Source organism: Eptesicus fuscus, chromosome 9, assembly GCF_027574615.1.
Source record: "Eptesicus fuscus isolate TK198812 chromosome 9, DD_ASM_mEF_20220401, whole genome shotgun sequence".
NCBI lineage: Eukaryota > Metazoa > Chordata > Mammalia > Chiroptera > Vespertilionidae > Eptesicus > Eptesicus fuscus.
Genome location: NC_072481.1, coordinates 20,430,093 through 20,457,632, shown reverse-complemented (window position 1 = coordinate 20,457,632; position 27,540 = coordinate 20,430,093). Strand labels below are relative to the sequence as shown.

Here is a 27,540-nt window from a genome sequence, read left to right as displayed (position 1 = left end):
CTGCTCCTGACTTCCGACCACCTCACGGCGACGGGTCCAGGCCGAGCAAGCCGAGCGACGAGCTCAGCTGATGCAACCTGACAGTACAGTTCCCGGCACGAGGCGGCGGCGGCGGCGGCCGAGACCGAGAGCGAGGAAAGGGCGCAGCGCTGGATTGAGCCCGGAAGACAAGGGCGACGGAGCCATGGGGGATGCTCTGAGCCCAGAAGAGAAGCTGCACCTTATCACCCGGAACCTTCAGGTCAGGCCTTAGAGTTGGGAACGCGTTGTTGGGGACTGAGGACCCAACGTTCAGAGATCCTGAACCCCACTACGAGATCCTAAGTGTATGGGGCCGGGAACTCGGCGCCAAAGCAGCTGTGAGAGAGCCTGCAGTCCTCACTGCGGGTCCACCAGTCAGTCAGTCAGTCAGTCAGTTATCTGGGTACCACAGAAACCACACTGGGCTCACCTCCTGTATGCAGTTACCTGTGTTGAACCAGACTTTGAATTCGGACTCCCACCCTATTATGTGCCAGGCGCGGTGCTAGGTAATGGGGATACGTCAAGGCTCTGCCCACCCACGGTTTGTCTGAAGAGAATCAGACGTTAAAAATGACTTGTAATCCAAGCACTTAATTACAGTTGAAGAAGGTACTGTAAATGACTATACACGAAACTTTGAAAAGAAATTAGGGGAGACAGCTGGGGTGTCAGGGAAGATTGAAGAAGTGACCTTTAAACCGCACCCTGAAAGCTGCAGATCACCTCTTCACTTATGTTCCTGCTGTTTCCAGGAACTGCAGGAGTGGGAGTTAACCAGAGGAAGAATGGCGGTGGGGGGTGGGACTGGGACATTTCAGGTAAAAAGAACACAGATCAAGACCCAGGGGAAAGCCTAACCGACGTAGCTCAGTGGTTGAGCATTGACCTATGAACCAGGAGGTCACCGTTCAATTCCGGTCAGGGCACATTCCGGGTTTCGATCCCCAGTAGGGGGCGTGCAGGAGGCATCCAATCAATGATTTCTCTCATCATTGATGTTTCTAGCCCTTTCTCCCTCTCCCTTCCTCTCTGAAATCAATAAAATTATATATAATTAAAATTTTTAAAAATAAAAAGACCCAGAGGAGAGCAAAAACACTGTGGTTCAGATAGGAGGCTAATTTGGCTGGAGTAGAGTGAGCAAAATGCAGATCTAACACTTAATCTTTATATGTATTGCTCTTTCCCTTGCCTCCTTCAGGCTCTCTGACTATTGTCATCTTTTATCTGGAAGGCCTTTCTCGAAGCACTTTATTTACATAACAAATCACCTGCCACCAGAATTGTATCACTTGCTCTGCCTTTTTGTGGTTGCTTCCTCATAGAACTTATCACCAACTGACATGCTATACATTTTACTTGTATGTTTAGGAGAGGTACAGGGACCTGGTCTTTGAGGGTCTTGTAAGCTGGGATTTTAGCCCTAGCCGGTTGGGTTCAATGGATAGAGCGTGGGCCTGCTGACCAAAGGGTCCCGGGTTCGATTCCAGTAAAGGGCACATACCTTGGTTGCAGGCTTCTCCCCGGCCTGGGCCCTGGTTGGGGCTTGTGCAGGAGGCAACTGAAAGGGCAGAGCAGGACAGCACAAAATGTACTGTACCCTCCACCCTGTGTAACTATGTATATAACTCCTTTTTCTTAGAAAACCGCGAGAATGTAACAATTGCATGAACCTGCCAATAGGAATGTAGAGAGATGGACTCAGTCCACCTTAAGCAAGCTACCCAGTGTGCCTTTGTGTAACTGGACCCCTCACCCTACCCCTGACCAATCATAAACACTCTCCCTGCCCACTGCTTGAGACCCCCTTAAAGCCTTGGTGTTGGCGAGAGAATTTCTCTTGGTCCCCGGTGAGCGCTGGAGATGAGAGCTCGTGCTAGCACGAATAAAGGTTCTCTTGCAGTTACAGCGGGTCTTGGCTCCTTCCTGGGGGGTTTTGGGGATTCTGAACACTGGGCATTACATTTGGGGGCTCGTCCGGGATCCCCAAGCCCTCCGAGGGACCCCCAAACCCGGAGAACCTGACTGGCCACGGTAGGTGTCTGTCTTTTGTCCCTTGTGTGAGCTCAAATCTGAATTTCTGGCAGTGCCCGAAGCGGTCTAGGCAGACGTGCTGGAGGACCACGGGCTAGAGGCATCGGGAGACGTCTCGATCCTCTTTCAGGAGGGATGTGTATGCCCCTCAGTTTCTGGGACGAGGTGGGTCGCTCCCACCGGTCGGCGTGAGGCCGTCGTCCACGCTTCTGGTTCTGCTCCAACGGACTCGCGTTGGAAGGCTTTTCTTAAGGATCCTCTGTTTGTGTGTGTTGATTTGTTTTTGTTTTGTTTTGTGGACTCTCTTGACGGACATTATGGGACAGACTCAGTCCACTCCAAGTGAGTGGAAAGGGGAGCTTAATCTCCCCCCCCCCCCAAGGCCATAGAGCTTCCTCAGGCAAATTAATCAGGTGTCTGTTTAAACTCTGGTAAATATCTAGTAGGAGTCAAAAACTCGGACTGTTTGGTATATAAATATAAATGTGAAAATATTTGTTATCTCTTTCTGCTGTTTAATTTATTTAAAGATAGGGCGGACCTGCAGCTGCTGAGACACCTTTTTCTCAGTCCTTTGTTCTCCGTCAGAGAGGGAATAAGCCCACTTAGATGATAAAAATTCCTCTGTTTGTATAAATGAAGGTTTCAGTTTGCTCTGATTTGTGAATTTACTGTATTAAATTGAATTTTAAAGTTCTAAGGTTGATTTAAAAGTATCCATTTATAACATTTCAAAGAACAAAGGAACTTTTATTTACAGCTTCCTTATCTCTTTTGGTGCTTGGAGACTCCCAGCTAACAACTTCACAGGGCGGAAAGATTTACAGGCCTGTGACATCATAGTCCAACGTGGAACTAAGGCTGAAGTTACTATTAACTCTTTATAGACCCCGTTAACCGTTTGTTTAACTTACTGTTTTCAGTTATTAGGATCCTCAGAGAGGACATAACCTGGACTTTCCCTTCCTCTCTCATCCTGATTCTAATAGCATCTGTAACTGGATTAAAAATCTTTTCTTTCAGGAGGCCATCCAGGCTTTAAGCTCACAAGAAATCTTCTCCTGCGAGAGGAGAGAGGGACCCCCCGGAAGGGGCTGGAGGCTCTCCCTCCTGCGAGAGGAGAGAGGGACCCCCCGGAAGGGGCTGGAGGCTCTCCCTCCTGCGAGAGGAGAGAGGGACCCCCCGGAAGGGGCTGGAGGCTCTCCCTCTCAACAGGTGTTTGTTTTGTGTTTTGTCATGTTGGTATCAGGACTGTTTGTTTTGTCTTTTTGTCTTATATTTTCTGTCATAATTGGGCCCTCTATGTATATATTATTTATTGAATTTTGATTTGTCAAGGTTTTGTCAGTTTGTTATCAGTTTGTTAAAATCCTCTTAGAGGACATTGAGTGGTTCTTCCCTTCTAGTTTAACCTTTGACTGTGTGATTGAATTACGGAACTTTTATCAAGGTTTTGCCTCTCCTGAAACAACGCTCCATGTGTAACCTGTCCCTCCCCGAGCCGGACTGCAGGATGATTTTTCCTTCAACACACTGGTCCTGCCCACTGGCCTATGGCAGAAGCCAGAAAAAGCGACGATAAGAAAGGGAGGCCCCCATCAGGGGACTTAGAGGCAGTGTTCCTGTTATCTGCTTAGATCCCAAGAATATAAGAATACTTATTTACTGAAATGATATAAGGACAGATGTTTGTTTGATATTTTGTTGTCTGCCTGGTTATAATTATTTGTTCATATATAGAAGAAAAAAAACAACAACACATTTAATTTGTTTAAGGCTGAGTGCTCTGACAGGTAGCAATCCCCCCGAGTGGCCACTGGGATTCTTTTTTCCCAGGGGTGTTTTCTCTCTGTCAGAGGGGGAATCGGCCTGCCTAACAACATTTCTGTCTATATTTATTAATTTGAAGATATAAAGTTATAACAATTGTAATCCAAAGAGACTTAAAGCAGGGACCACATTCTAAAATTAACTATAAGAAGGAAGCTGGAGCTGGCAAAGTCACCAAGGCTGCCCAGCAAGCTCAAAACCTAAATGAATCTTATTTCTGACACCTGCCACCACCCAGTCTTAATCAGTGGTGAAGGAACGGTCTCAGAAGTGTTTGTCTCAATTGGCCATTAAGTTTGATATGATTATTGTACATTGTAAAACCTTTAAAAGAAAAGGAAAATATTTTATAGGCCACTTGGTCCTTGTGTGTGTGTGGCAACTCTTAAGTTATAATTTTGAAATCAGTAATTTTTAATAGAAACACACTCAAGCAGAGTGGCTTTTCAGAAAGGTCTGATTAGGGAGTCTGATTACAGTGTAGGGGTCACCGGTTCCCCGACACCACCTTCGTTAGCAGGAGGCAAGCACTTTTCCCAGTGGGAACAGAGAGTGGGCTGCCAGATGAAAACGCCTCGGTGGGACCCGCGCCGCGCTCCCTGCCTCTGCCCACCCGGTGTCCCTCCCCTCCAGGGATTGTTTTAAGTGGCTAGAGGCAGCAACGAGGAGGGAAATTCCCTTGTGACCCCCTCCGCCCCAATGAGACCCAAGAACCCTCGGCAACTCCTTGGACACTTTTCACCGTGTTCTGTTAGGGGGCTTAAAGGCGGCAGCTAGAAATTCCCCATTCCAGGCTTATCAGAATCTGAGATGCTTATCTATAGGAAAAATATAACAGTTTGAAATTCAAGCGGCTGAGCCTGCTCCCTTCTCCCTCTGCCTTTTCTAAATATTTTAAAGTAATAAAAGATTTGAGGCATAGTTATACATTTTTTTAAGACATAGAAGAAAGTTTAAAGACCAATTTAAAATTATAAAATTTGTAAAAGTTTATATATAGTAAGAAGAAGAACAGAGAAATATTAGAAAGAAGAAAAAGCCAGCAGCAAATAGGAAGGAATTAGTATGCCTATTGTAAGAAGCAGAGGCACAGGAAGAGAAAATGTCCTGGCAGGTTAGCTAGAGAAGCAGAAAGGGGAGACTCAGACTCCAAGGGTCTTTAACTTAGAAGAAAAGGACTGACAGGACCGGGGTTCCTTTCTATTAAGCCTCCAGGGTAACCTTACAAGTGGGGGGCAAACCTGTTAGTTTCCTGGTGGACACTGAAACAGCCTATTCAGTCTTGACAGGGCCTATGGGACCCGTAACCTCTAAGAAGACAGCAGTCCAGGAAGCCACCGGACAAATTGCCTGTTTTCCTTAGACATCAAAAAGGACTATGGACCTCGGAAAGAACACGGTAACTCATTCATTTCTGGTCATGCCAGAATGCCCGTACCCCCTATGTAGATGTGACCTCCTACAGAAACTATTTGGACTGCCATCATATCCATTGCGGGGGATGAAGCGGGAATTATTAGGGGCAGTTGGATACTACAACCTATGGATACCGGGGCTCATAGGGATTGCTAAACCTCTAGACTCAAGTACTGGGGGAACGCAGCCACTGAACTAGACCGAAGTAGAACAATGGGCCTTTGAGGAGCTAAAGAAAGCTCTCATCTCAGCACCTGCCCTAGCCTTGCCAGACCTCACGAAGCCCTTCCACCTCCACGTGAGTGAGGTAAGAGGCATTGCCAAAGGGGTTCTCACTCAGACTCTAGGTCCCTGGAAGAGACCTGTAGCCTGTCTAAGAGACTAGACCCCGTGGAAGCAGGGTGGCCAGCGTGCCTCTGGGCAGTAGCCACCACAGCATCGCTGGTAAAGAAGGCAGATAAGCAAACTCTGGGCCAGGAACTAGCCCTAATAATACCGCATGGTGTGGAGGCCCTCCTTCGAGGTACCCTGGAGAGATAGATGTCAAACACCAGGATCACCCAGTGCCAAGCTCTTCTCCTGGACCAGCCCTGCATCCGGTTCCATAAGACACTGGCCATCAACCCTGCCAGCCTGCTTCCAGAGCTTCCAGATGATGAGCCAGAGGAACCCATTCATGACTGCACAGAGGTAACAGACGCAGTACAAACGGCTCGTCCAGACCTGAAAGATGCCCCACTATCATCACCAGACAAGGTACTGTTCACGGTTGGGAGCAGTTATGTTCAGGATGGCATCCGATGTGCAGGGGCAGCAGTAGTCACCCTGAACCGCACCATTTGGGCGCAGTCCCTAAATAGGGGAACCATAGCACAAAAGGTCGAGCTTTTGGCCTTAATCCAGGCCCTCCAATAGGAACACAGTGCCATCCACCAGAAAAGAGGGTTACCAACTGCAGTAAAAAAGGAAATTAAAAATAAGGAAAACATTTTAGCCACATTAAAGGTCATCTGGCTCTCAAGGGCAGTTGCAATAGTGCACTGCAAAGGACATCAGAAAGGGAAGACAATTGAAGCCAGAGGAAATAGAGCCGCAGACCAAACTGCCAAGGAAGCCGCCCAAAAACCAGTGGGGCCTTTACAAGTTTTAGTAACCCTGCCGTACCTGGACCTATGCAGACCCCCTCCTACACCAAACAAGAGGAGGAATTGGCAGAACAGAAGCAAGCCATTAAAGAACCGGATGGTTGGTGTACCCTACCAGATGACAGACTGTTGGTCCCAGAGGCTCTAGGTTGGACGTTAGTTACCCAATTATACCAGGCTACCCACTTGGCGTCACCAAGACTTCTGAAGTTCTACAAGGCAGGTACTCTTAGATAAAATAATTAAAAGCATAGTCACTAGAAGTAATGTCTGTGCACAGGTAAATGCTAAGCAAGGTAAGAGGGTCCCCCTGAGAATTCGGGCCCCACGGAAATTCCCCAGGAGAGCATGGGAGGTAGATTTCACAGAGATTAAGCCACTAGCGTCAGGGTATAAGTATCTGCTAGCTCTCATAGACACCTTCTCGGGTTGGGTTGAAGCATACCCCACTAGGACAGAAACTGCCTCTATAATTGTCAAGAGATTACTCCAGGAGATTATACCTAGATTCAGGCTGCCAGTAGTCATAGGATCAGATAACAGCCCCGCCTTTTGTAGCCAAGATATCTCAAAATATAGCTCAAGCCTTAGGACAGCCATGCGCGAGACTCAAAAAAAGAATTTAACTGAATTTACCCTAGAAACCGGTGAAAACTGGACCAACCTCCTACCCTTCACCCTCTTATGGGCCAGGTGTACTCCCTACCGGTAGGGGTTTCCCCCTTTTAGAGATCATATATGATAGACCTCCCCCTGCCGCTTCCTTTCCAGGGACAGGAAGAAACTGAAAGCTGGAATTCATAACCATTCCCTTACTCAAGTCCTTACAGGCTGTACAGTATACCCAGAGAACCACCCATAAGCTTGTCCCTGTACAACCCTTCCAGCCCAAGGACTCGGTATAGGTAAAGAAGTTCACTGCCCAAGGACTCACCCCAACCTGGAAGGGATGCTACACTGTTATCCTGAGCACGCCCACGGCTGTTGAAGTAGACGGCGTCCAGACCTGGCTACACCACTCCCAGCTCCTGCACCAGGAAACGGCCTAGATCCTGGCAGCCAGCGGCCTCACCCGTGAGATCCCTAGCCTGGGCTCCACGCAGGCCAGGAGGAAACTCAACACCTGCAGGAGAAGAACTGGAATTCACTGTGGACAGTACTGTTGGGGACTGTAGTACTAAAGGCCTTAACCAGAAGTAAAAGACAAAGTAAAAATGCAAACCGTCTCATGATTGAGCCGGGTGTCCCAAGACAAGGGGGGAATGAAAGGGCAGAGCAGGACAGCACAAAATGTACTGTACCCTCCACCCTGTGTAACTATGTATATAACTCCTTTTTCTTAGAAAACCGCGAGAATGTAACAATTGCATGAACCTGCCAATAGGAATGTAGAGAGATGGACTCAGTCCACCTTAAGCAAGCTACCCAGTGTGCCTTTGTGTAACTGGACCCCTCACCCTACCCCTGACCAATCATAAACACTCTCCCTGCCCACTGCTTGAGACCCCCTTAAAGCCTTGGTGTTGGCGAGAGAATTTCTCTTGGTCCCCGGTGAGCGCTGGAGATGAGAGCTCGTGCTAGCACGAATAAAGGTTCTCTTGCAGTTACAGCGGGTCTTGGCTCCTTCCTGGGGGGTTTTGGGGATTCTGAACACTGGGCATTACAGCAACCAATCGATGTTTCTCTCACATCGATGTTTCTCTTTGTCTTTCCCTCTCTTCCACTCTCCCTAAAAATCAATGGAAAAATATCCTCGGGCGAGGAGTAACAAGAAATAGATAGATAGATAGATAGATAGATAGATAGATAGATAGATAGGTAGATAGATAGATAGATAGATAGATAGAATGATAGATTAAAAATAAAATTGGGATTTTATTCTAAGAGCAGTATTAGGTCACAGCCTTTTTCCTCTTTTTTTTTTTTTTGAGATACAATTCACATAACATAAAATTCACCCTTTTAAAATGTAAAATTCAGTGGGTTTATTGTAGTTACAAAGTTGTGCTATTACCACCATTATCTATTTCCAGAACACTTACATCACCCTCAAAAAAATCTATACCCCTTAGCAGTCACTTCCCATTCTTCCCCACCCCTCAATCCTAGGGAAACACTAATTTATATCTCTATGTATTTGCCTATTCTGGACATTTCACATAAATGGAATCATACAAAATATGGCCTTTGTATCTGACATCTTCCATTTAGAATAATGTTTTCAAGATTCATTAATGTTGTACCGGTCAAAACCTCATTCCTTTTTTATGGCTGCGTAATATTCCATTACATGGATTAAACCAGATTTTGTTTATCTATTCATCAGTTCATGGACATTTGAGTTATTTCCACTCATAACTTAATCTTAACCAGAGATTTTTGCATGCTTCCCTTAGCCAGATTCCTAGCCTCTCTCCATAAAATAGTGCTGGTTGGGAACAAAGGATATACAAAACCAATGGCATTGACTCACTCAGGTTTAAAGGGTAAGTGATATGACCTTTCCTTGGGTAGTAAGAACCTTCCAAGTGTCCAAATAAGTCAGGGGCTTGGAGGGTACAGGATCAACCTCCAATCAGCTTGGAACACAGAATTTTAACAAGTCCAATTTTAATAGATAAATCCAACCAGCAAAACCATTTTTGTCACCATGGCTTCCAACAGCCCTCCCAACAATCACTTGAACAAACACTAAAATCTCTTTTTATCTGTAACATACCAGCCTATTAAGGTTTTTCCAATATATTTTAGGGCAAAAGGAAATTATTAAAGTATTTAAACAGGTAAATGAGTTCATCAAATTTTGGGTTTTAAAGATCTCTCTGGCTGGCTTTTGGAGAATGGATTAGAGAGCAAGAGATTAGATATGGGAGACCTGTTAGACTGCTATAGTAATAATCTTGGTGTAATCTAATGGTGGCCTAGACTAGGGTGGTGGGATAGAAGTGGAGAAAAGAAGAAAGGTTTAAAAGCTGTTTCAGAGTAATTTATGCAACTTGATGAATGATAGTACCATTTACTGAAAAGGATGGTTGGGGAATAAGGTGGAAAGATGTGAGCATGAGCTTTTAATTTTGAACATGTTGAGTTTGGATTAACTGGGTTGATAAAAAGTACACAGTTCTGTACATGGGTGTGAGCAGGAGATTTGGTAGTTACTAGCTCATATGTAGTAATTGAAGCCACTGAAGGAGATGCAGGAGAATGTAAAGTGAGAAGAGGTAGGGCTGCAAGAATTGCTAATATTTCGTGATTAGGAGGAAGAAGAACAGATGCAAAAAAAATCTGAGACCCAGCAGCCAAAGTAGGAGGAAAACTGAGAATGAAATAGAAGAGACCAAAAGAGGAAAGTGTTTCAGGAAAGGAGTGAGAATTGAATTTAGCAACTTGGAGACCATCTGTGATCTTAGCAAGAGCATTTTCAGTGGTGTAATGCTGCATGGAATTCAAACTCAAATGGAAGAAGAGATAACTTTTTTTAAGAAGTTGGCTTTGAAAGGAAGGAGCATGAGTTAGAGGTAGTTGGATGGGAAGATGCGGGTGGGGACATGCCCCATTCCCCTAATATCAGTGTCATTTCACTGGAGTGGTACTAGCAACCACACCAACTTATATTGGCTCTCACTCTCCACTGAGACCATGGCTGGACCCCCTGCTGGCTCTGAGCCTGGACCCCCAGTGACACATGCCTTTGTTTTCCTTGTCACAGGGTAAAGGATGAGCAAGGTGGGGCACCGGCATTAAACCAGCTCTTCTGCTTCCACAACAGGAGGTTCTGGGGGAAGAGAAGCTGAAGGAGATACTGAAGGATCGGGAACTTAAAGTTTACTGGGGAACAGCAACCACAGGCAAGCCCCATGTGGCTTACTTCGTGCCTATGTCTAAGATCGCAGACTTCTTGAAAGCAGGATGTGAGGTAAGCAATAATATTTAAACAAAGCCGCTGCCCTGGGGGAAGGGCCAAAAGAGGGACTTGACAAGGGCAGGGCAGGGAGGGGGGTGTGGAGGTCCTCAGGCAAATTCACATTTTGCTGGTTCCTTATCTCTTCTGTCCAGGTAACAATTCTATTTGCGGACCTTCATGCATACCTGGATAACATGAAAGCCCCATGGGAACTTCTAGAACTCCGAACCAGCTACTACGAGAATGTGATCAAGGCAATGCTGGAGAGTATCGGTGTGCCCTTGGAGAAGCTCAAGTTCATCAAAGGCACCGATTACCAGCTCAGCAAGTAAGTGCTTGATCACCCACCTTCCTCATGGCTCCGATGCTCCTCCCTAATTACAGGTCTGTGGAGTCTAGGCACTCTTAAATTTGGACTAGAAGCTGTTTGGCTCTACCTATTAACCATTTAAAAATGTATTCCTTTTGTCCTTTTCATTCATCCATTGAAAATGTACTGACTAGTAAATGCCGAGGTATATCTCCATTTGCTGGAGATATAAATGTAATCATAACAAAAGTCCTTGGCCTTGCAGAGCTCACAGCATATGGGAGAGCAATGATGAACAATTCAGCCTTCCTTTCTCCTTCCAGGCTCAGCAAATATTGATAAAAGAAATGTGAAAGAAAAATATTTCACTTGTTTATCACCTCCCCAACAACTTTTATTGCTTGTCAGTTTTATTCATGTTTGTGATGTTAGAATACATGTGATTTTGTGCCCTACTTTGTTTTAAATATTTTTTTTATTGATTTCAGAGAGAGAGAGAAACTTCAATGATGAGAGAGAATCATTGATAGGCTGCTTCCTGCATGCCCCCCACTGGGGATCGAGCCCGAAACCCAGGCATGTGCCCTGACTGGGAATCGAACCCCCTGACCTCCTGGTTCATAGGTTGACGCTCAACCACTGAGCCATGCTGGCCGGGCACTAGGTCCTTTTTCTTAAACTGAGCGATGGGTACACTATTCTTAAGACATAGAAGATAGATTGAGAAATTCTGATGTTTATTTAATAGGCATTCCAGAAAAGGAGAATGGAGGGGAATGGCTGAGAAGCAGTATTTCAAGACATAAGTGAAGATTAAAACCATCTTTTTAAAAAAAACAAAAAACAGATAAAAATGAAGTAGTATTTTGAATGAAAGGATGGGCCACTCACATTTTAAAAGCTAGTAGGCAGTGCTCTCTTGAAATGTCTTAAGATTGGGAGAGTGAATTAAAGTGCTTTAGGATTAAACTGAGGCCTGGGTGTGGTTTTAACTGTCTGCTCTTCCTTTCCTCCTCAGAGAGTACACGCTAGACGTATACAGACTCTCCTCTGTGGTCACACAGCACGATGCCAAGAAAGCTGGAGCTGAGGTGGTCAAGCAGGTGGAGCACCCTTTGCTGAGTGGTCTGCTGTACCCTGGACTACAGGTACTTACGAGGGATGGGGTTACCTAGTGACCGTTTCTGTTCTGCTTCTAACCACTGGTCAAAACCTCTCTCTCAGCCTAATTAAACTGATGCACTTGCTGTTCCTTCACAATTCGGTAGGCCTTCCTTTCTGTCTCCCTCCTCCTCCACCTGCCTCCAGTTCCTAAAACCCTCTGACTTTGTCAGTTGTAAGTTTCCCCTTCCTATCTGTCATTTAACTGCTCATCTGCCCTAGCCAGTTTGGCTCAGTGGATAGAGCGTCGGCCTGAGGACTGAAGGGTCCGGGGTTCGATTCCGGTCATGGGGACATGCCCAGGTTGCAGGCCCGATCCCCAGTAGGGGGCATGCAGGAGGCAGCGGGTTGTGAATCTGTCTCATCATTGATGTTTCTATCTCCCTCTCCCTTCCTCTCTGAAATCAATAAAAATATATTTAAAACAAAAAAAAACACTGCTCATCTCGCAAACCTTAAGTTGACCACAATCTCTTGAAAATTAATTTCAGAGCAATGTGTGAAAATAAATTTTAGGCATGATCCTATTTTCCATTAAGCAAAACCAGCTCATCCTATTTCATGTGTGCACACTTATATGAACAAAGATCAGGTTTCTCCCTGCCTTAAAACCATTCACTGTCAGGGATATTGCTAGGCACCCTAGCATGACAAAATTATCTGTTTATATGTCTCTTCTCAACTGGATAATTGGTTCCTTGAAGGCTGAGTCTGGGTTTGATTCATCTCTGCATCCACTGGGCTGACACCAGGCCTGGCATGTATTAAGTGACAGTAAGTCTTTGTTCACTAGTTTAGCCCTGCCTTTTTTGCCTGAGCTCTCTCAGCCCTTTCCTCTGCCCCTTATTTAACATTTTTCATAGGCTTCATTATGCAGTGGGTACCTTTGACATGGTCAAAAGTTTCTGATTACCTAGATGCATATAGAAGAAATATAGTAGGAGTTGATGCTCATGTGTTTTCTCTCCACAGGCCTTGGATGAAGAATATTTGAAAGTAGATGCCCAATTTGGAGGCATTGATCAGAGAAAGATTTTCACCTTTGCAGAGAAGGTTAGTATCCTCTCTTCTATCTTTTTTCTTTTGAGCCTCAGAGCTCTGCTGAAAATGCCAGTCCCGCCACTCATAACCATATTGTATGGTAAGTATTACTTTCCTTTGTTTTGCAGATGAGAAAACTGAGGCTAGAAAGAGTAAGAAAGTGGTTCAGTATCTCAGTTAATGGCCAAGCAAACAGCTCAGTTTCCAGGGAGAGGCACTGCTGTTCTTTCCCAGAGCATTTGGTCTGTTTGCTCAGGATTTTATATAAACCACTCAGCTCTAAGATGAGGTTTAATAGTGCTTAAAGGAGGAAATTAGTACAAGCCCATAATAGTGTTTTTTTTTCTGGGAAAGAGCTTGAGTAAGTTGAAAAGAGCTTTTGAGAAGCAGTTGGTATTTTTGTAAGCATCTCGAAACCTCACATTGGCAAGGGTGGAGAGAAAACACTGCTAGTGGAAATGGCTGGAGGGTGGTTTGACAACACTAAAATGTTTCTGCCCTTCGCCCTAATAATTATAAAAATTTAGCCTAAGGAAATGATTTTAAAAGTGCAACTTGAGTCATGTGTGAAAGTATTTATCATATTATCAATTTAAAGCAAAAATCTAGAAATAAATTTACAATAAATAAATAAATGCCAAGGGATTGGTTAATACATTATAATAAAGCCTCACATTGGAATATTTTTTTAATTTTTTGATGGTTTTTAGATATCTTTAGTGAATGGGGAAATGTTTACAATGTAAATTTTTATAAATATATCTATATTTTAATATTGATTATTAGAGAGAGAGGAAGGAAGAGAGATAGAGAGAGAAACATCAATGTGGGAGAGAAATAGCAATTGGTTGCCTCCTGTATGCACCCCAACTGAGGATTGAACCCACAACCTGGATATGTGCCCTGACTAGGAATTAAACCCACAACCCTTCAGTGTACAGGATGATGCTCTAACCAACTGAGCCACACCAGCCAGGGCAGTTTTTATATATTTTTAAGGATTATAAAAAAAATGAAAAGTATGTAAGAAAGACTATATGTGTAGCCCACAAATCCTAAAATATTTAGTATCTTGCCCTTTACAGAAAAATTTTGCCCATTCCTGCCCTAGAGATAACTTGTTTCCTTGTAATTCATTACAGTTTAAGTTAGATATTTTTACCACTTCCCAACAATGCAAAAATCTATATTTTTATATATATTTCACTTTTATATATACTTTAAATCCCAAAGACTTCATTATAATTGTTTTGTAAACAATTTTCATGAATACTTACCATTGCTCACCCTTTCTGATACTCTTGATTTCTTCCTGCAATTCTATGTCTCTATGCTTCCATCTGGGATCATTTTCCTTTAGTCTAGAGCCCCCCTTAGTATTTTGTGTTTGTAGTGAAGGTCTCTTGGTAATGAGTTCTTTCAGCTTTTATCTGCAAACATCTTTCTTTTGCTTTCAATGGGTATAAATTCTAGGTTGACAGTTATTTTTCTTTTAGCCTTTTAAAGAGTTGTCCCATTGCCTCTGGCTTCCATAATTTCTACTGAAAAGCCACCTATAGGTGTCATTGTGTCAGATAATTTTTTTTTTTTCTGGCAGTTTTAAAGGTTATTTCTTTGTCTCTGATTTTCAACAATTTGACGACGATGTTTTTTTGCTACAGTTTTCTTTGTATTTATCCTGCTTGGTTTTTGCTGAGCTTCTTTAATCTCTAGGTTGACGTGCTTATCAAATTTGGAAAATTGTCCCCTATCATTTCCTTAAATATTGCTTCTGTCCTATTCTCGGTCTCTTCTCCTGGGACCCTAATTACATATATATTAGACCTCTAATATTCTGGTTTTTTCCTTTCTTTGTTCCCTCTGTGCTTTAGTTTGGATATTCTCTATTGACTTTTCTTCAAGTTTATTTATCCTATCTTCTGTTGAATTTATTCAGTATTGTGTTGTGCCTTTTTAGAACTTCCATTTGATTCTTCTTTATACATTCCGATTCTTGTTTACGGTTCTCCATCTTTTCCCTTTTCCTCTATTCCCTTTAACACACTAATCATGATTATTTTGACACTTTGATCTGCTTATTCCAATACCTGGAAGGTCTTTGGCTCTGCTTTTGTTGACTATTTTAACTATCAGTTACTTTTTTCTGCTTTTCATTTCTAGTACTTTTTTACTGTATCGGAGTCATCGTAGATACATTATAGCAGCTCTGGATTATGTTTATAAAGTAATATGTTTTCTGTAGACTGTTAAGTTACTGACTTAAGTTACTGACTTAACCCCTTGATCCTGTCAGGGGTTGGCTTTAGACTTTGTTAGAACAGGTCCATTACAGTTTTGCCCTTGTTCCCTTTATGTGTTTTTTATTCTTAGGCTGTGGCTTTTCTAGAGCCTCATACTGAAATGTCAAGGTGTTCACAGAACCCTCACTATTTTGATTGAACCTAAATTTCAAGATCTGTCTCGAGATCCAGCACTGTGCAGCCTCTGAAATCTCTGCTCAGGTCTTCAGCCTCCGGAACCTGTTCTCTGCTGGGCTTTCTGGAGTCTCTTCATATGCATGCACAGCCATGCGTCTCAGTGGGGAATTTTGACTTAGATTTTTAGAGGGGGGAATCCCTTCTCTCTAGAACCCCTCCCAAATCCTAGCCTCCTGACAGCCCTACACTTCAGTCTCTGCTTAGTCAGACAGCTGCTTTCTGCTTTGTCTCTTTTTCTCAGCACCTGGTTTGAAAAATATTCCCTCACAGGGAAAGCCAGGGTGAGTGTGTGGTCACCATTGCTTTCCCTTCTCTCAAGATGTGTAGCAATACACCTCTTACTGTCAATGCCTGCAAATGGTTATTTCATGTATTGCCAGGTTTTATAGTTGCTTATGATGGGAGAGTAAATCCATTAGCCTCACAATATAATACTAATAGAAAAGCTTGGCAGGGTGGGGGGACTTTGTTTACATTATGATCACCGTTAAAAGCTGTATATTTGGGCCTGGCTGGTGTGGCTTGGTGGTTGAACATTGACCTATGAACCAGAAGGTCACGGTTCAATTACCAGTCAGGGCACATTTCCGGTTGTGCGCTTGATCCCCAGTAGGGGGCATGCAGGAGAAGGCCAATCAATGATTCTCTCTCATCACTTATATTTCTATCTCTCTCTCCCTCTCCCCTCCCTTCCGCTCTGAAATCAATAAAAATATATTTTAAATAAAGAAAGTTGGCATTCAGTAGAAAAAAAGAGATTGGAAGGAATATATGAAACAATTAAGTTGCTGGCCAAGTCAGATGAGATTAGGGTACTGAGGAGGAGTTTATCCTAATATCTGCATTGTTTCTTTCTAACCCCTCAGTATCTCCCTGCACTTGGATACTCAAAACGGGTCCATCTGATGAATCCTATGGTTCCAGGATTAACTGGTAGCAAAATGAGTTCTTCAGAAGAGGTAGGTGCCAACTCTGACTTGAGTTTAGAAATCTTCAGTAAGAGATAAAGAGGTTAAGGACTCAAAAGAAGAGTAACTTAGCTAACTAGAAGTCTCAAATACTTGAGTTATAAGTAATCTTAAATTAGTCAGTTAATTCCAGTGGTTCTTGAGTACCAAAGGACCCAGAAGTAGTCCTGAGGATTTTTTTTAAATATATTTTATTGATTTTTTACAGAGAGGAAGGGAGAGGGATAGAGAGTTAGAAACATCAATGAGAGAGAAGCATCAATCAGCTGCCTCCTGCACACCCCCTACTGGGGATGTGCCTGCAACCAAGGTACATGCCCTTGACCGGAATCAAACCTTGGGACCCTTCAGTCCGAAAGCCGACACTCTATCCACTGAGCCAAACTGGTTAGGGCAGTCCTAATGATTTTTGAAGTTTTACTGCTACTGATAAAAAGCTCAAGCAAAAGTAATTTCTTTATTCATAGAACTATGATAAAATTCAGCCTTATTAATGAGATGGCTGTGGTTGCATTTCACCAACTAGCATCTTGATTATTAGGGTGATGTTTGATATAATTAATATGATATATATGCTGTCTTTTGACATGTAAAAGTCCAATTTAAGGAATGTACACTTTTATTTTGTTCACTAAGGGTACAGAATAGAGCAGCGGTCACCAACAGAGATGTGGAAGGTTGCGTTCAGGGTTCCCAAACATGGCTGATCTTCAGAATCACCTAGAAAATTTTGTTTTAAAGTTGGTTTGACCCTGTCCTTAGGTTCTGATAAAGTGGTTCTGGGAACCAATTCAGAAATCTGTATTTTCTTTCAAATCCTACTACGTGATTCTGTTTAAAGTTGTGTTTGGGCGTTCACCTAGTTCTTTGATCAGAGATGAATAAATATATGCATGGAAATTGTTATTGTTATTTTTAAAAGAATATACTCATTCTTTTTTCTCTCAAGTTACAGTGCTCCATGTCTCAATTATTTCTCTAAGTATTACATTACTCATCCTATTGGTGACATTCACCATATTTTAATCCTGGAAATAGGTGCTAACAGCAGTTCCCAAACATGAATGCATTAGAATGACTCAGAGCTTTTTAAAAATATAATACCTGGCCCAACCCCAGGAGATTTTGATTCATGAGGTTTGGGTGGAGCCCTGTAATTTATATTTTTTTAAAGCACCCCAGGTGATTCATATACAGCCATATGTGGACCAGAATTTGGTGACTACTGAACTCAAATGAGCATGATCTCACTCACTCCAAAATAAGAAACAAATACTATTACCCTAAAAAGGAAAGGCAGCGCTAGATAATTCATGATATCTGGTACTGGTGGTTTTTGTGAAACAAGTATCACACATTGCTGATGGCCATGTCAATTTGTATACCCCTTTCAGAAAATAGTTTAGGGCCTGGCAATTTTTTGGTAGTTTAAGGAAATAATCTTAGAGAAGGCAAAAAAGCTTCTGCTAGCTGTTCATTGTAGTATGATATATAATTTGTAACAGGATATAATCCAAAAGTTTAGAAACTGTTATATAAATTATGTTGTCACTAATAATTGGGAATATAATACACTATAAAAATTATAAGTGAAGACTAGCCACTCGGAAATGCTAATGACATAGTATCAATTTTTTTTTTCATTTTAAACAAGTTTATTTAAACAACAAGACACTTGACTTGAAGGGAAAACTATCTAGGATTCATTTTTTTAGAGTAATTTATCCCTACTTAAAGACAGATTGCCCTACATGTAACAGCTACGTACAAAAAAGTTATAAAATTGTCCTTGGTTTTACAATGATAAATGAAAAACATTAAAATTCTCCAATCAAACAAGGTATGCAAGAATTTTTATGTTGTTCTTTTTTGTTAAACAGTGAGAGCAAAATAACTTACTGGAATATAAAGAGCTGAATGAGCATGCCACTAATGGAGAAAGGGGGTGTTTTCACAGAACCAGTATTTTTCCCCATCCCATCTCCATTTGATGTAGATCAAAACATACCATTGGCCATTTAGTTTAAAAAAAAAATGCAGCACCGGGAGCGGCAGAAGAAGGAGGCGGCAGCGGTGAAGGAGGGAGAGGGCGTGCGCACGCTGTGCGCTCCCTCCCCCCACCCTGCCTAGTCTCATAATTTTTAAATCTTTGTTTAAAATATTAAAATGTAGTCGACCCTTGAACATGTGGAGGTTAGGGGCACCGACATCCCCCTCCATGCAGTTGAAATCTAAATATAACTTTTGACTCCCCAAAAACTTACCTACTCTTAATCTATTGTTGACTGGGAACCTTAACAATAATAGTCAAGCAACACATGTTTTGTATGTGATATGTATTATATACTGTATTCTTATAATACAGTAAGCTAGAGAAAAGAAAATGTTATTAAGAAAATGATAAGGAAGAGAAAATATATTTACAGTACTGTACATATTGGGGGGAAATTGCGTATAAGTGGATCTGTGCAGTTCAAACCTGTGTTGTTCGGGGTACACAGATTAGTTGAGCATATTCTCATTTTCAACCACAAGAGGTCCTCTTCCCTTCCATGGTTTCTAGGAGTCCAAGATTGATCTCCTTGATCGGAAGGAGGATGTGAAGAAAAAACTGAAGAAGGCCTTCTGTGAGCCAGGGAATGTGGAGAACAATGGGGTTCTGTCCTTCATTAAGCATGTCCTTTTCCCCCTCAAGTCTGGTAAGACACTCCCTGTTTTCTTCTCAGGGGCCAGGCCGAAACCGCAGAACTAGTAGTGATAATACTTGTGACCATACACTGTATCATACTTGTGATGTGTCACAGTCTTCCTCCAGGGATGGCTTCCCTGGTTCTCTGCTCTGAATTCACAAATATTAATAATGGTTGGAGTTGAAATACCATCTAGTTGTCCATGTGTTGTTACCAGGTTAGGTTCTAAGTGCGGTGGGTAGCGGTGATAAAATGAGGGTGGGGGCAAGGCATGAACTAGAGGAATAAAAAGAAATGTAAGACACGATCCTTCCCCTTGAGTTTAGATGCTAGTTGAGTATACAACATGGCCATACATCCAATTTTAAAAATTAAAACACCACACAATGAAGTTCAAAATACACGTATGGCAGAAACAACAGATACCCATATCTTTGGGCTAGGAATGCTGAGTCTGCCATTAGCAGTGAGTTTGTTGGTGTGGATCCTTTTTCTTACAGAGTTTGTGATCCTTCGAGATGAAAAATGGGGTGGAAACAAAACCTACACAGCTTACTTGGATCTGGAAAAGGACTTTGCTGATGAGGTAATAATCCCCACTGAACTCATTCTTTCTTTTTTTATTCTTCACCCAAGGATATGTTTTAGAAGAAGAGAGAGAGAAAGAGAAACATCGATGTGAGGGAGAAACATTTATTGGTTGCCTCCCATACATGCCCCAACTGAGGACATCGAACCCACAACCTTTTGGTGTATAGGCTGATGCTCCAACCAACTGAGCCACCCAGCCAGGGCCCCACTGAACTCATTCTGACAGACCTCTCCGTCTTGTCCTAGCCGGGTTTCTGGTTATGTATGCTCTCCAGAGCTATGTACACTGAGTGGCCAGATTATTATGATCTCTGAACACATAATAATCTGGCCACTCAGTCTGTGTGTGTGTGTGTGTGTGTGTGTGTGTGTGTGTGTGTGTGTGTGTATTAAAGGCCCGGTGCATGAATTCGTGCATGGGTGGGTCCAGCCAGCCTGGCCAGGGGGAGGGGACATGGGCAGTTGGACAGCCTGCCTGCTGGTTGAACTCTTGGTCGAGGGGACAATTTGTATATTAGCCTTTTATTATATAGGATATACACTGAGTGGCCAGATTATTATGCGTTCAGGGGTCATAATAATCTGGCCACTCAGTGTATATTGGTAATGGCTTAGGTGAGGATTCAGATGTTTGACAGATTAGCACAAAGCTAATGTATTGGTGCCCTAATCACTCTCCAAAGGATTTAACCTGGAAGGAAGGACCAAACCAAAAGGAAGCATTTCAAGGACAGGTTTAAAATCAAGGCTCAAAAAGGAGACACAAATATAAAGGGACAGAATAGAAGATACTATTCGTTTCACCAGACAGTTTAGCAAGACTTACTCAGTGGCCATGTATTAGGCACCGTGTTAGGGGCTGGCAATACAAAGAAGACTACATCCTCATGGAGTTCATAATCCAGTAGGAGAAGCAGACATATAAATAAATATTTCCTGTCTTACTGCCCAGTGAAGATATATGCATGGTCTAGAAATAAAATGGGAGGAAGTGATTAACTGGCTGTCTGGGAATCATTTTTTTTTTTTAATTTATTGGTTTCAGAGAGGAAGGGAGAGGAAGAGAGAGAAACATCAACGATGAGAATCATGGATTGGCTGCCTCCTGCACACCTCACACTGGGGATCGAGCCCGCAACCCCGGGCATGTGCCCTGACCGGGAACCGAACCTCGACCTCCTGGTTCATAGGTTGCCGCTCAGCCCCCGAGCCACACCGGCTGGCATGTCTGGGAATCTCTGTAGAGGGGATAGCATCCACTGTTTCACTTGAGGGGTAGGAATTCATGAGGACATCTGTGAAGGAATAAACTGTGCAAAGACATGGTAAGATGAAACAGCATGCCATACAAGGAATCGCAGTGGTTTGATCTGACTAGAGTCTAAAAGGTGAGGTGGAACATTGTAGGCATGAACAGTTCCTAAAGGGAAGCTGTAATAATAGTGTATATGGGGGGAAATGGGGAGTTTTTATTGACTCTGAAGTTGAGTCTGCAGTGTGATAGGGCTGTGTGAGTCTTGGCCTAAGTCATCAGAAATGTAGATCCTGGAACCAGGGAGCTGATAATGCATTCAGTTCTCCATTGTTCTGAGTACATTTGGGCTTGTGCATGGACTTCAATTTTATGAGGTTTATTTGACAATCGGGGGTGTCTTCGTGGGAAGAGGAAGGATGCCACTCTAGGCAACACACTCAAAACCTTGTCACAAAAGCAGTTGAAAGAACTGGGCATGTTTAGCTGAAAAGCAGGTATGGTTCCAGTCATCCTCAACTACATGAAGGACTCTCCTGGGTTAGGGTTAGGTTTCTTCTTTAACCAGAGGGCTACACCAGGACTCCGGGAGGGGACCACAGGGACGCATGCTTAGGTTCAGCTTCAGAAAAAACTTTATGACCTCAGTTCTGTGGCAATGACAGGGCTGCTTCACTTGTCCTTACATTCCCCACCACGGGGGTGTTCAGGCAGAACCACCGGAGGCAGTGTGATAGGAGGGTTTGGGCATCAAATGGAAGAAAAGACTCAGTGACCCCTGAGGTCTGAGGGCCTCTAAGGCCCATTTTTTAGATATTTGACAGCCAATCAAAGATTCTCTCTCATCATTGATGTTTCTATTTCTCTCCCTCTCCCTTCCTCTCTGAAATCAATAAACAATGTATATATATTAAAAAAAAAAAAAAGACCTGGGCCCCGGACAAGTCAGATAACCTTTCTGAACCTATTCCCTTCTCTGCCCTACCAGCTTCACAAGGTGGTTCTGATTGTGCTGGGAAAACTCCCTGCATCCTGTACAGACAATATTAGTAGATTGAGGTGTCCAGTGTCCTTTGCCCTGTTCCAGTGTCGTACCTCACCAGGCCTCATACACTTTTGCAGGTTGTACACCCTGGAGACCTGAAGAATTCTGTTGAAGTCGCCCTGAACAAGTTGCTGGATCCCATCCGGGAAAAGTTTAATACCCCTGCACTGAAGAAACTGTCCAGCGCTGCCTACCCAGATCCGTCGAAGCAGAGTAAGGCCAGGGGGGGAGGGTAAGGACCAGAGGGGGTGACGTCATCTGGAATACTGGCCTGTCAGTGGGCCTCAGAAAAAGGTCTGTCCTAAAGTGAGGACCCAAGAAGCCAGCGGGTCACACCCTGTTGACTCCTGGAATGGAACTTGAGTCGTCTTGGTTTTGGTCTGGCCGATAGTGTGCAGTGACCATATCCCGTTGTACCAGCACTGCCGGGAGATGCTGGTGTAAGACGTGTCCTTGGGTCCTTTCACTAAATCCTCTTCAGTTAGACCATGACGGTGACACAGCTGCTTAGGCCCAGCCTGCACAGCTTCTCAGGAAAGCTCATCTTTAGAGTCACTCACTTCCCTTCCGTGTGCCTCTGATTGGCTCTTAGTTGGCCAACCACTCCTCTCAGAAAAGACTCAGTTACTACACGTGGAGTGCATGAATGGAAGCACCTAAAGGTGGCAGAGCTACGACTGTCCCCTCCCCTCCTCCCGAACTGAGTAAGAATAGATGAAAATTTAGTGTGTCACTCCTCAAAGGGTTGTATCACAACCCTGTTTTAAAGAAGATATAACTCAGAAGTAGCATTCATAGTCAAGTAAAGTGTAATTGATCAAGAAAAGTCTGGACTCCCACATCCTATAAAAGTATTCAGGTCCTCAGTTCGCTACTTCCATGAAATCCTACATGACTAATATGTAATTCTGTAAATCTTTCCAGTAAATGTAAATAATGAAGAAGGATTAAATGATTTGATTGATTGATAGATAGGTAGATAGGTAGATAGATAGATGAATGTATAATTGGTGGCTGGATTCTGGTGATTCTGCAGAAAGGCTGCTAGTTCCTTTGGTCGGATCAGCAGTTGGCTTCCCATAGGGAAAGAGGACAGTTCTGACCCTTGGGGTTCTTCTTATTCCCAGAGCCAGTTGCCAAAGGCCCTGCCAAGAATTCGGAACCAGAGGAGGTCGTCCCATCCCGACTGGATATCCGCGTGGGGAAAGTCGTCAGTGTGGACAAGGTACTCGTTTTCACCACATTCCAGAGAGGCAGGTAGGGGTCAGGTTTGTCTGTTTCCATCTGGAGGAAACCTGGCCTGAGATGGGGAGTAACATCCCTGAGATCATATTGCAAGTCAGAACCCAGGTGTCTAATTCCAGGCCTCAGGCTTTTTTCCCTTTGCTGCCTCTGGACCTTATCAGCCAAACATAGCCAGGAACTCAGTGGGGGGCAGATGTTAGTCAGAGGGAACCTGTTGATCCGTTAAATCTGGTCTGATGAACTCACCTGGTCTCTACCAGTTTGTCTGGACTAGCTGCATTGTCTTAGGCCAGCCACTTTGTCTCCCAAACCAACCCCCACCACAACAACACACACACACACACACACACACACACAGATGAAGGGAGAAAGACTTTCTTTTTCCAGAGACAGAAGGTTATGCAACCAGTGGTGGGGACCATTTGTTTGGGCTTTTTCTCCTCCCAGCATTGATTGGCTTTTCTCTGTATAGCCCCAAACACCAAAACTACTTTGAGATCTGCTGGCGCTTTCAGATGGTGACACCAGCAGTACCCTCCTCCATCTTCCATTGCGCCTAGGACTCATCTGGTGCAGCTGTGGCCATAATGGCAGCCACCCAGATAGTCCAGGCCATTTCATCTCTTCGAGTTTCCTTCCACCTCTTACATAAGTAATTAGACTCATTTTACTCAAATCCCACCTCTTGGCTGAGAGTAGAATATACCTTCAAGGTCCGGTCTCTTGTCTGCTATCTGGGACTTTGAAAGAGAGTACTAGATGGTCCCTCAAGAGCTTCTCTAGGGAGTAGGTGCCCCTTCTGGAGCCGGAGGGTTCACCAGGCCCCATGATCTATTCCATTGTGACACTCTGGGACCAACATCTCTTGCTGGCAGCACCCAGATGCAGACAGCCTGTATGTGGAGAAGATTGATGTGGGGGAAGCGGAGCCACGGACTGTGGTGAGCGGCCTGGTGCAGTTTGTGCCCAAGGAGGAACTGCAGAATAGGCTGGTGGTGGTGCTTTGCAACCTGAAACCCCAGAAGATGCGAGGAATTGAGTCTCAAGGCATGCTTCTGTGTGCTTCTACGTAAGTGAGGGCTTGGGGTGGGGCGCAGGACTGGGGGAGGCCAAGGGTGGGTTGGCCCACGCGATGCCCCTCCACATGCCAGGTAGAATGAGAACACTGGCCCGAAGGTGGTGCATGGAGGAATTATTTCTTGTACAAGTACTATGAATGAAGCACTTTACCTACCGTTAACTTTATTAACACAGAAATGGAAGGTTCAAAGCAGTGTGTACATGCCCACCTCTCACACTAATAAGTGGTGGAGCCAGGATTCAACTCAGTTCTGATGGGCTTTTAAGGCCTTGCTCTCTCTGTTATGTCATACTTCCTCCCCAAAGAGCCCAGATTTTGATATCTCTTCTGACCTAGGACTTCAGTTTAGCCCTGGTTAACCCAACCCTGATGATGTCCCCGAAATCCCAGTAGGGCCTCCATGTGGAGGCTCTAATGCTTTGGTCTCATAACAGCTGGAGGCAACCTGTAGCTTCACTCTTTCCTTATTCTGTGTGTCTTTCTAGGGAAGGGGGCAGCCGCAAGGTTGAGCCTCTGGACCCTCCTGCAGGCTCTGCTCCTGGGGAGCGAGTGTTTGTGAAGGGCTATGAGAAGGGCCAACCAGATGACGAGCTCAAGCCCAAGAAGAAAGTCTTTGAGAAGTTGCAGGTAAAAAGCTGCCATTGTTCCCCTCTTACCTGGGCTGCCTGGACTGTCCCCCCAGACTGCTCTGTACTGAATCCAAACCTGCCTCTTCCACCTGGGCCTTTCTGCATCTAAGCTCCTCCTCCTTCTTCATTCCAGACCTTTCTGAACGAGGTGCCTAAGGACCAAGGGGGCCCTTGTAAGTCTGAGCACCGACAGGCTCCTTGAGGCACAGACAGTTCCTCATTTGAATCTTGTCTGTGATAGATAGTCCCCATTTTACGTGGCAGGATACCTGCCAAGGCCACACAGGGTCACCACAAGTGGTGGAGCCAGGATCAAAACCCTCCCAGGGTCACTGTCACCACCTTGATCTTGGAGCACTCATTCTCTTCCCCTCCTGGGGCACTGACTCATGCGTGGCCTGCCCCTGTGACCCTTGAGTTCATTCATTCAACAAATACTGGGTCCCTAATATATGTCAGGCATTGTTCTGGGTGCTTGGGCTACTACATCAGTGAATAAAACAGCAAAAATTCACTCTCCTCATGGAACCAACACTAACGTTTGGCTTTTTCTAGTTAATAACTTGTTTCCTGCTTCAGCAGCACACATACTAAGATAACTTGTCTCCTCAATTAAACAAAGGTTTTCTGGCGGGCATGTTGAGTGATTTCTACTTCTCCATCCTGCTGTATGTGCCAAATGGATTCATCCCCTCCTTTCTGGTTTTCCAGGATGGCTTTATGAATCACTTATTTTTTCTGGCTATAAAATATATTTTCAACGTAGATATGTATAAAATATAGGGGAAAAAGAAGAAAACAAAATACCCATAGTCCTACCACCTAGAGATACTGAAAAATGTCTTTAGTGATTATTTCCTTGTGGATATTTTCTATACATAGAGATATTTACAGTTTGAGTCATACCATATGTTCTTTTTTTTTTTTTTTTTAACTTGATGCCTGAAAAGCTTCCCTATTAAATATTGAGGGGGGATCTTATTGTATAGTATTGTATCATAATTATCATTATTTAACTAAATTATTTACCCTTATGAGACATTGAGGTGGTTCCGTTTTACACTATTAGAATGCTATGATGGATGTCTTGGTACATAGTTCCTCGCACTTATTCATGATGATTTTCTTAAACTAAGTCCCTAAAATGAACTTTGTGCCACTGAGTTGGCTCCGACTCCCAGTGACCCTATGAATCAGTGATGCCCACAATGCCCTGTTCACAACAGCTCCTGCGGACTCATCTTTGGCTGCTTTTATGGCGTCAATCCATCCCCTACTTGGGCTTCCTCTTTTCCTGCTGCCTTCCGTTTCCCCAGCATTATTGTCTTTTCCAAGGAACCTGCCTTCTCATGCTGTGCCCAAAGTAAGACAGCTTCAATTCTGTCATTTTTGCCTCCAGGAATGTTTCAGGTTTACCCAAGTCAAAAGATGAGAGCTCTTAGAAAAGTTAAGTCAGTTTGCACTCTGGTGGTGTACGAGAGTCTTTGTTTTCTTGCAGTTCCCTCACCATCTCTCTAATCACCTTTTGTCTCTTATCCAGGCTGACTTTAAAATTTCTGAGGAGTGCGTCGCACAGTGGAAGCAAACCAACTTCATGACCAAGCTGGGGTACATCTCCTGTAAATCACTGAAAGGGGGGAACATTAGCTAGCTAACCTGCATCTCCCACCCTTCTCCCATCATCCTGAGTCATCTGTCTCCTCAGTTTGCGCTATCTTCCGTTCACCCATCTCCCGGGACAGTGAAACAAGAAGTTTGGGGCTTTATCAGGTGCAGAACTTGCTGAGAGGCAGCTCCACGGCCCCAGAAGCCAGGATCGCCCCAGAAGCCAGGATCACCCCAGTCTGGCTACAGTGGGAGGCCGACCTCCCAGGGAGTAACAAGGGCTGGGCAGCAGCAGGGAGTGTAGCCTACCTTCTTCCCTTGGCAGCTGACGTAAGAAATCTGGTTTTAATATAACTCACAGAAAATGTTTATGCCACAATCCTTCTAATTGGAAAAACACTGGTTTCCAGGTTTTCCTGGAGTTATCCCAGCAGCTGTGCCTCTGCCTGGGATCTGATGCCTGAACTGTATTAATTACAGCTTCTCCCCAACAGGAAATTGTGGGATTTGAAAAGGGAAGGGAAAACAAGAGGACCTAGTGGCCTACCACATGGTTGGCAGCATTCACCAATGCCTGCCAGCTCTAAGGCTTGGCATTGGAGATGGGGCCTGCCTTGGACTCCTGGCATTCCCCTGGATTCTTCTAGTCTGGTTCGGTCCCTCAACCAGCTATGTGTTAACGTCAGAAGTAGGGTGGATGGTACTGCCTGGTTCTTTCTTCACAGAGGGTGGGGTACTTCTCCGTAAGGCATCTCAATCGGTATCACTAACCATCATGAATTCAAATAAAAGGTCTGAGAAAGGGTGTCTGGATGAAGCCGGTCTGTAAACTGGACAGCGCAGGAGAGAGGAACACAAGTGTGTAGCAGCTGCTGAGCCCCTGACCCCGTCCGGAGCTGCTTGTGTCTTGTATTTTTGACCCTGTAGTGGGTGCGCGGAGGGAGGAGGCGTAGAGGATGAGGGTGGACACCCGACTCTCCCTTTGGCAGTGCTAAGCATAGGAGCCCCACTTTTAGGGTCCGATGTTTGCAGCGAGAACATTTTCCCTTCTAAATGTGGGCCCCAACCACCACCACGCCCCTCCCCCATTAA

General features: G+C 44.1%; 1 protein-coding gene across 2 annotated transcripts; it reads left to right on the top strand.

Moving 5' to 3' along the window:
• The first annotated feature begins 5 nt into the window (after positions 1–5).
• On the top strand, positions 6–27,250 carry YARS1 (tyrosyl-tRNA synthetase 1). 2 transcript variants are annotated; one of them, XM_054721018.1, is made up of 13 exons: positions 6–241; positions 10,219–10,365; positions 10,506–10,681; positions 11,682–11,811; positions 12,797–12,877; positions 16,209–16,301; positions 18,874–19,009; positions 19,501–19,586; positions 21,966–22,101; positions 23,016–23,113; positions 24,009–24,202; positions 24,700–24,841; positions 26,384–27,250. In XM_054721018.1, the coding sequence occupies exons 1-13, from the start codon at positions 71–73 to the stop codon at positions 26,492–26,494; spliced, it is 1,701 nt and encodes a 566-aa protein (XP_054576993.1). In that variant the 5' UTR covers positions 6–70; the 3' UTR covers positions 26,495–27,250. The 2 variants fall into 2 exon arrangements, with proteins under 2 accessions (XP_054576993.1, XP_054576994.1); XM_054721019.1 differs by having other exon boundaries at positions 180–241; positions 10,159–10,365.
• The last annotated feature ends 290 nt before the right edge of the window (positions 27,251–27,540 follow it).

Excerpts from the sequence above, each read along its gene's own strand:
- YARS1 (XM_054721018.1), top strand. The coding sequence starts at position 71 with ATGCAACCTGACAGTACAGTTCCCGGCACGAGGCGGCGGCGGCGGCGG. Across the intron at positions 11,812-12,796 it reads TGCTGTACCCTGGACTACAG|GCCTTGGATGAAGAATATTT; the intron begins GTACTTACGAGG and ends TTCTCTCCACAG. Across the intron at positions 19,587-21,965 it reads AAAAGGACTTTGCTGATGAG|GTTGTACACCCTGGAGACCT; the intron begins GTAATAATCCCC and ends ACACTTTTGCAG.